Source organism: Asparagus officinalis, chromosome 8 (assembly GCF_001876935.1).
Source record: "Asparagus officinalis chromosome 8, Aspof.V1, whole genome shotgun sequence".
NCBI lineage: Eukaryota > Viridiplantae > Streptophyta > Magnoliopsida > Asparagales > Asparagaceae > Asparagus > Asparagus officinalis.
The window spans coordinates 40,187,882-40,197,345 of record NC_033801.1 but is presented as its reverse complement, the minus strand read 5'-3'; the positions used below and the strand labels follow the sequence as shown (position 1 = coordinate 40,197,345).

General features: G+C 36.1%; 1 protein-coding gene across 1 annotated transcript; it reads left to right on the top strand.

The window, feature by feature from the left end:
• Window positions 2,145-9,438, top strand: LOC109819633 (long chain acyl-CoA synthetase 2). The gene is made up of 19 exons (XM_020385419.1): window positions 2,145-2,394; window positions 2,484-2,547; window positions 2,961-3,050; window positions 3,211-3,267; window positions 3,561-3,609; window positions 4,018-4,094; window positions 4,451-4,490; window positions 4,573-4,667; window positions 5,113-5,277; window positions 6,630-6,740; window positions 6,832-6,919; window positions 7,016-7,082; window positions 7,172-7,247; window positions 7,323-7,440; window positions 7,718-7,963; window positions 8,156-8,295; window positions 8,391-8,573; window positions 8,658-8,777; window positions 9,205-9,438. The coding sequence occupies exons 1-19, from the start codon at window positions 2,240-2,242 to the stop codon at window positions 9,250-9,252; spliced, it is 1,989 nt and encodes a 662-aa protein (XP_020241008.1). The 5' UTR covers window positions 2,145-2,239; the 3' UTR covers window positions 9,253-9,438.

Below are 9,464 nucleotides of genomic sequence, written 5' to 3'. Positions count from 1 at the left end.
GCCAAGTGATTGTAGTCGCAGAGAACATACCAATGACAAAATGATCAGATTCCTCTTAAAGTATTGGTGAACTCTCAAGCCCATTAAAATACCATTAAAGTAACCTATAGCCAAATATTTAATAGATTAAGGATGTGATAGTGTTTTTTTTCCCATTTATTTTATTTTATATAATTCAAAAAATAATTTTTCAATTCCGAGAACGGTTTAAAGGGTAAAACGTTTAGGGGAAAGTGGTTATGAAAATGCAAAAAACGCTGTCATAACATCGATATGATAAATATTTGATTGTAGGCTCATGAAATGACCACATTGAAACTATAAACATAGTATGAATGATAAAATAGATAAATTGATGCTTTAGGAGGAAAACTTGAGAGCTCATTAATACTTTAAGGATGAGTTAGTTCCCGTCCCACACTAAAATTTGCAGGGTAATATGTACCACAGCAAAATTGTGGTAGGTACAAAGCCTGTTGGATTCATTTAACGCTAAGCCATTTAGTCAAAATTTGATTCAGGTAATGTTTCAAATGGAATTTGGCATAGAGAGAAGAGCATAGGACAAGTTAAATTGCGTCATTTAGCTTCTACTCCTGTGTTCTTGCCTTTTTTTTTTAAATTTTTTTATTACTAATCTTATCTTACATCTAGCTGGTTAGATAAGAGGAGCATAAATTGGTGCAGTTGAAACGGGGACCAAGTCCCCCGAATAGCTGCAAGATGTAGTCCAGCGCTCTCATCATCATTGCTCCTGCCAAATGCGGCCCCCATGGAAAAAAGAGACCAAGCCAGCTGAGATATAAGATGGATACAGTTCCTATCAAGCTTGAATGTTTCGAAGGATATCAAACAAGTACACTGGTATCTCAGGGCCATAGCTTAGCACATACTAGTTTAAATCTTTGTGTTGATCGCGTATGCATCCCCTGTACAACAATAAGTTAGCTGCTTACACCTCCAAAGTTCTCCTCATGGCACTCTGGCGTCTCTTCGTTACCTGTGCTCGTCATGAGAATGCCTTGTGCTGTCAATATGGTACTCTGTTGGATATACTTATCACGAGATTTTCCCATGCCGTCACTATGTTACTGTGAGAGATGGTCTATTCTTTTGTAGATGTTGAGCGCGTACCCCCTGCAGCAAGGAAAACAGTTGATAGATGGTTTCGTTTGGACATCGACGAGTTTAAAATCCTCTATGGCATGGACAGTGTATCTACAATTGACCATAATGTTTTTTACATCCAAAACTAGAGCTCGGTTCGATCCGTTTTTTTTTGTTGACGAATTCTGTGTGTATTAAAAACATTGCAGCGTCATTTTCTTTTGTGCTTGCTTTAGCTATGTTGTTGATTGACATAGGAAGATATTCCATTTTATTAGGAACTGAACTATCCATTCGTGGGTATCTCTAGGTCTCTATTATCTTAACATACATTTTTTAAAATGAATTATTTAAACACGCATTACGAAGAATATAATTTGTTTGTATAAATTGACTTGTTACAAAAAAATATTCGAGATCGGTTACGTATATTCTTTCTTGTAAATTTCTATATTCATTTTCACCTTGTCTTCTCTTTCTTTCTTGTTCGATAACAACAATATCACTGGTACGTTAAAAACCAGGAAAATAATGTACAACACAATCGCATGACAAGGACGCCATTTGTAGACCTCCCATATGCTATTGAAGTCGGAGAGAATTTGCGAATTGACAGTGTTACTCGCTTTGCTTAGTATAGTAATATATATATATAATTGAAAAAAGAAAAGCACTTTAAATTAAATTATATAAACAAACTAGAGAAGCCCTCCGTTTTGTTGTAGTACTTCAATACAATTGCAATTCTTCTGATGGTATTAGGGGCTAGCTAACAAGAGAGCCAGCCCCTTAACAGACTACAATCAAACAAAGAGAAGCCCCAAATAATCCTAGGGGACTTTTTCTGTGAAGTTTAATAAATAAACTGGAACTAATAAATGAAGGGAACTGCCAACTAGAAAAATCATCACGCGTCAACACTACTTTTATTTTGCTCATAAATGCCGCCCAAAGTTGCTGATGATCCTTCATTGCATGTACAGGCATAGGCCCAGCGTACAGAACTTTCTATAAATTCACTCTCCCTTCATCTCATTCTCCCCTCCCCTGTAACTCCATCAATTTGCTTCAATTTGCAATCTAAGTTCCTCTACATAATCTGTAACTGCGACTGTGTTCATATAACACAGGAATGCAGGAAGAGGGAGTGTATACCGTGAAGGTGGAGGAGGCGAGGCCCGGGAGCGAGGCTAAGCCTTCAGCCGGTCCTGTTTACCGCTGCATTTACGCGAGGAACGGCCTCCTGGATGTGCCTGTTGGAGTTGAGTGCCCATGGGATTTTTTCAGGTACCTCAACGCACTGAAATAAGTAAAACATTTTAAAAAGGCCTTGTACGTGTGTGCTTTGTAATTTGGTTTCGTGCGTTGTATTTCAGCGGATCTGTTAAGAGATACCCTCAAAATGCAATGCTTGGTCATCGTGAGACCATCGATGGAAAGGTATGCGACTAAGTTATGTTGGACATTATTCGTCGTCTGTGGATTAATCTAACTTTGGTTAGATCGATAACTATGAACCTTGACATAAATAAGTTAGGTGCTAGTAATAAATTTTTGTTACTCTTTTTAAACCCCTTTTTCGCCCCCTCAATATGAAACTATCACATGAATCTCCTGCACTGACGTCAACGCTACCCTCAATTTAGCCATGTTTACTGTACAAAGGTGTTGATTAGTTACATAATTTAGTCTAATGTAGATGTTGTAACCCAAATACTGTAAATATTGTAGCATATGTATTCTTCTGTGTTCTTCTTCCTTAAGTTCCAAATAATGTAGCTAAATCAGTTAATTTCAATATCGAACTGCTTCTGTATGGCTGATGATGCTTACTAATTTGGTTGTGTTTGTAGGTGAGTTCGTATAAATGGACTACGTATGAGGAGGCCTATGATAAAGCTATCAAAGTTGGCTCTGCTATTCGAGAAAGTGGTGCCAACCCGGTGAGGCAGTCTTTAATATTAACCATTATATGATATTTTATTATTATTATTATATGTTTTCGACTTTTCGAGAGAAATTTATTTCATAGGCCTTTCTTATGGATTTACCTTAATTACCCAATTAAGGTATTACTCACAAAATGATGTTCTGCTCTTTTAGGGAGATCGCTGTGGTATTTATGGATCGAATTCTCCTGAATGGGTGGTAACCATGGAGGTACTTATATACATAGATAGATACATATGTAAATAAATTCATTCATTCATATGCGCATATATAAGTACGTCTACACTATTGTTTGTATGTGTCCATGTATGCATGTATAAAATAGGAAAAAGAGATGTCGAGTGCTTTTGAATTCAGACTTGAGTTAATTTGCATTATATCATGTTTATATGGATTAATGTTAGACTTATAAAGGGTTTAATTGAGTACAAATTGCCAATTGGTTCTCCTAAGTAAGATTCAGTCCTAAAGTTCTGTGTTTTTTTTTCCATTTCTTTTTCCAGGCTTGTAACAGTCAAGGAATCTGTTATGTCCCTTTGTATGACACCCTCGGTAGGTAACTTGCTTTCTCTTTGCTGTTAGATAATAACAGGTGTCAAATTATAAGATGCCATAAAACAATTTATTCCATTTTAAGAATTAGGGATATGTTCAATATCAGAATATAGTGATGGTTTCTTTACCTGTTCTCATCCAATAATTTTGTCCGTATAATGCATTCCCTGGGACCTGGGTTATACCATTTGGTCTACTTTTATATTAATGAATAACTGATCAATGCCAAAAAATAGTTTCTTCTTTACTAGTTCTCATCCATTAATTTTCGTTCTTGTCACTCATTCCACTATTAAAAGCATCTATGTGATGAGTGATTTATATGTTATAAATTGTTTCTTTCAGAACATGTATTGCTAGTTTAGCCAAGCTTATTCATCTTCTGCAATTTTGCATTTCGTTCAGGTCCTAATGCAGTAGAGTTCATCATCAAACATGCAGAAATCTCGATAGCTTTTGTTCAAGAGAACAAGATGACATCTGTGAGCTGAATTTATCCTTTTTCCCTCAAAACTAAGTATCGTTTTCCTATTAATTCAACCAGCATTCACATTTTTTATCCGGGTAATATAGAAGGATCATACATTCTTCAATTATGTTTACAATCCATGTATATTTCTTTGTTGGCGTACTGTTAGCTGGAAGAACTCTTAGTTGTAAGTTCTTGCTGCAAATCATTATCTTATATAGCAGAAAACTGCTGCCTTTTACATGCTTGGGTCTTTGTGATTCTTGAAGTGTGAGCTTGATTGGGCAGGAAAATGCCCTTTTTTTTGCTGAATATTATGTTTATAATATATTCGAGATGATCTTACTCTTTGTATTTATTGTTGTTCAGCTGTTAACATGCCTTGAGAGTTGTGCTACTTATCTGAAGAGTATGTTCTTTCATTTTTCATCAATTCACTACTCATATTGTGCTGCCCTAATGACATATTATTCATTCCCTACATGATCCAGCAATTGTCAGCTTTGGAAATGTTGCCGATGAGCACAAGCAAAAAGCTCAACAAGTTGAAGTTTCTTGCTTCTCCTGGGAGGAATTTGTTTCTATGGTGAGCTCTTATATACCCTATAGTCTATAGATGATCAAACACTTATTTCATGATTAAATAGTATGTTACACCTGAATTCCCTTCTAGCTTGAAACCCAAATTTAGCACTCGTTGCTAGAAGTATTTTGCATCCATCCAGTTCAATGTGTGGGTTTGACATAGCAAGACATGTGAGGGGATTTAGTCCCATATACTGGAAGAACAATTAGGTGGATGTATTATTAAATAAGCTAGGATTCAAGATGCGATTAAAGGGTAACCTTTTCAGTACCCTTGGTCTGAGTAGACTAGCCTAGTCCATCTTCATTCACAGGCATTTGAACAACATAAATATAATGTGTGCATGATTATGCAATGGAGTATCACTCATACTTATTGTGGAACTTGCATATTGACACATTTAACGCAATTTCATGTGTTTCTCATTTAATTCTCATCTTTTCAGGCAAGTGCAAATCCCAAGCTTCCACAAAAACACAGGGACGATATATGCACAATAATGTATACGAGTGGGACGACGGGAGACCCCAAAGGAGTCATTCTCACTAACAAAGCAGTTGTGGCAGAGGTTGCTACTACAGATCATCTCCTTGTAGAGACTGACAAAGTGGTAAAGTCTTTTTTTTCTTTTCTTTTTTTCTTTTTTTTTTGTAAAAATGGATGCTTTCATCCAAGGGAAACTTTCGAATTCTCCACGTTATTCCCTGGAAGATGCTAATTTTCCTTGGTATAGTTATGGATGATTATGTAAGCTTAACTCTATTGAGCTATCAGTTGCAATTCTAGACTGAATTTCCCAACAGTTACTCGAAGTATCCCAAGTTCTGTTGCACATAATGTCAGTACATGCACTTTGAATTTATGACTTCTAGAAGTGGGCATGATATTCTATGCGTCACACATCAATTCTCCAAGATTTAGACAAGAGAAGTGGATATACACATGCTATATACATATGTTTGTTGTAATTTGTACAAGAAAGAAACCTAATATGTAAGGAAATAATGAACATATAATTCATGAATTAAACAAGCAGGAATATCTCAACTCTTAAGCTAGGTTTAACACATTCAGGCCACTGAACTCTACTTAGTTGTGACATGTGCTTTCTTTCTATTGAGAGTAGAGTAAGTAGTACGTAAGGTGGATGCACAACCCCAAAGCAAAACTAGTGACTAAAATTTCTTAAATCTTTTTTGTTATATTTACCGTAAAGCAGGTGGTCGAGGCCATAATTCATATATAAATATTTTCCATGAGAGGTCTAATGCATTTCATGTGTACTCGAATACATACATTTTCAGTCTGTGTTTGTACAAGGAGAAAGCTTAAAATGTAAAATAATAAGAGTTGAGTTGGGCTATACTATTAATAGTATCCAACATGCGGATACTATCAACCCAAAATTAAGATTGAAAATTGAAAAATAAAAATCCAATCTAGTAGATTTGATCTACTACACATGAACTACTTAGAATTGAAATTTTAAAGAATTAGGATATGTTCTCAATCATGGGTCAACAGTTGAAAAATTAAGCATCTTTTTGAATTTCTAAAAGGTTGATTTTGATGACATATGACGTATGGGTTAATGATGTTCAATACCTTTGAAATTTAATATCTAGATAGTTCATGGGTAATAGATCATATCTACCAGTTTGGATTTTCATTTTCCCTCTTTAAATTTTAAAATTGAGTTGATAGTATCCACATATTGGATACTATTAATAATAGTCTAGGTCAGTAGTAGAATCTAACACATACTTATCATCAACAACCCAACATGAACCTAGAAGCTGCTAAATCTTAACACTTTGCTACCATCATAGCCACACACACTAATTGATTATATTCTTTTCTAATAGATAAAGCAATAATTTAATGACCAGTGAGCCAATAGATTTTCCAATTTATTTCTAATGTTTTCCATAAGATCATTTATCATATATAGTCTTCTTACAGATTACTGAACAAGATTCCTACTTCTCATTCCTTCCGTTAGCCCACATATTTGATCAAATCATCGAGAACTATTGCATATCGAAGGGAGCATCCATAGGATTCTGGAGAGGGGTATGTCCTTTCTGCTCTATATACATCTCTCTTTCTTAGGAGCTCCCTTTTATCCTGTATTTAAACATTCGTTATTTACCCCTGACTGCAGGACGTCCGATATTTAATGGAGGACGTCCAGGAACTTAAACCAACACTCTTTGCTGCTGTACCTCGAGTATATGACCGAATATACACAGGTTCCGCCTTCACATAAAACTGTTACTCTTGATTGAGTTTTATGTTTCTGACGCTACTAAATTTCTTATTATAATTGGCTTTATTCTGGTTTTAAGGTATCAAGCAGAAACTCTCTTCTGGAGGAGTAGTAGCAAAGAAGCTATTTGAGTTTGCTTATGACCAGTATGCTCTATGTTCCTCTTTCGAATTCTTTGTTTCACCATCATCATTTATATTCCATTGAATTGGATGATATTGGTTTGTTCGATCAGCAAGTTAAGGTATTTGAAGAATGGAATCAAACAAGATAAAGCATCACCGTTGTTTGACACCTTAGTGTTCAATAAAGTTAGTACAACTGGTTTTCCCTCTTTCTATTTCACATTTCCATATAGTCCACATTCCAACTTTTCTGGTTTATAGATCAAACAAGGACTCGGGGGCCGTGTAAGGATAATGTTATCGGGAGCTGCGCCTTTACCTAAGCATATTGAGGAGTTCTTGAGAGTCACAAGCTGCAGTGTTGTAGTACAAGGATACGGTAACCTCCTAAAGTAATTCAATTATCATAAAGGGGATTTTATCTATATAATCCCTGAATCTACCTTAATCCCCCTCAAATCTAACTGTTTACTAATTTGCCCTGGCGTTCCTTGACATTGAATTAAAACACTCCCAGATTAACAGAAAATAGGGGTAAATGAGAAAATAGTCAGATTTGGAGGGCAAATATGCAAATAGGATAGATTTGGTGGTACATAGGTAAGAAAAACCTACCACAAAATAGTGTGTGCTTATGACCGTAAATTGATATGCAGGTCTTACAGAGAGTTGTGCCGGGTGTTTTACATCAATAGCCAACATATTCCCGATGATAGGAACTGTGGGGATCCCCGTTACAATGATAGAGGCAAGATTAGAGTCAGTACCTGAAATGGGTTATGATGCGCTCTCTTCTGTACCTCGCGGAGAGATTTGTTTGAGGGGTGAAACCTTGTTCTCTGGTTACTACAAGAGGCAAGACCTCACTGATGAAGTTCTTGTAGACGGATGGTTTCACACAGGTACATATATCACACTTGATGTTCAATAAGTGAGTTTGGTAGCTCAAGATATCCTTGTTGCTATTTAATATTCGCAACATCAAAGAATTCAATCAACAAGAATTGAGACTGAAGGACACTTTATTCGAAAACTTGGTTATTGGCTGAAAACACTAGCAATGTGTAACATTATGTAGAATCCGGTTCATGCAGGTGACATTGGAGAATGGCTACCAAATGGTTCGATGAAGATTATTGACAGAAAAAAGAATATTTTTAAATTGTCTCAAGGGGAATATGTTGCCGTCGAGAGCATTGAGAATGCATATAATCAATGCCCTCTGGTTACATTGGTATGTGACAAAAATATAGAAAGAATAAAAACTTTTTTTAACTGATGTATGAGATACATGATTCTCATCTTTATTCTCTTTTCACTATTATATAGGTTTGGGTCTATGGGAACAGCTTTGAGTCATTTCTAGTAGGAGTAGCAATTCCTGAAAGAAAACCACTGGAGAACTGGGCGGCACAAAACAATGTAACTGGAAGCTTTGAGGAGCTGTGCAAGCATCCGGAAGCAAGAAAATACATCCTTGATTTGCTCAATAACACGGGTCGAACACAACAAGTAAGTTAGCGTTCCGTTTAGTTTTGCAGAAGAATGTAACAGTGATGAATGTGTTTTGAGTGAAATTAGAGCTTCTTGATACAGTTGAGAGGCTTTGAGATGTTGAAAGCAATTCATCTTGAACCGGTGCCGTTTGATATGGAGAGGGATCTGGTTACTCCAACATTCAAGTTGAAGAGGCCACAGTTGCTCAAATATTACCAGGTAACAAGACATGGCATTAAGGTAACAAGACGTGGCATTATTTTATCTAGGGGTAAATTCCACGAAACCCGCTGACTTTTGGGGGGTTTTGCACAAAAACTTACCCTAAACTTTGTAAATTGAGCAGAACCGCCTAAACTTCGGCGAGTTTTATGAAAACCCCATGAATTTTGGGAAATTATCATAAATGGAGTCAAAGAGTAAGGCTTAAACAATTTTCATGGTTAAATAACCACAAATCCATTCTTAAGCAGCAAAGCTTACAAAGTTTTCCGTAGCATTGTCAGGGTTGCAATCAAATATTTCATCCAGCCCCTTAACTGCATTAATGATAATTTCCCAAAGTTCAGTTGGTCACAACAACGCCACAAAAGAGTTCAGGTGAGTTTTGTTATCTACTTACTAACGAAAGCACGAACTAATGCAGGAAACTGTTGACGAACTGTACCGAGAAGCCAAGGCAACGAAAGCATGATAGATGAACTCATTTAATATGTATTTTCCTATTGTAATTCATTTTATAACCTTTGTTCTGGGGCTGATTAGATTTATGGAGAAGAGAGGAGGAAAATTCATTCTCCTAATATTAGAACAGCTACGATCATCTGCACCGTAATTTTAATGAAAAATAAAGCATATGTACTTATTTGGTTCTGTTTAACTCCGCTTCCGTATTTTACAGCAACA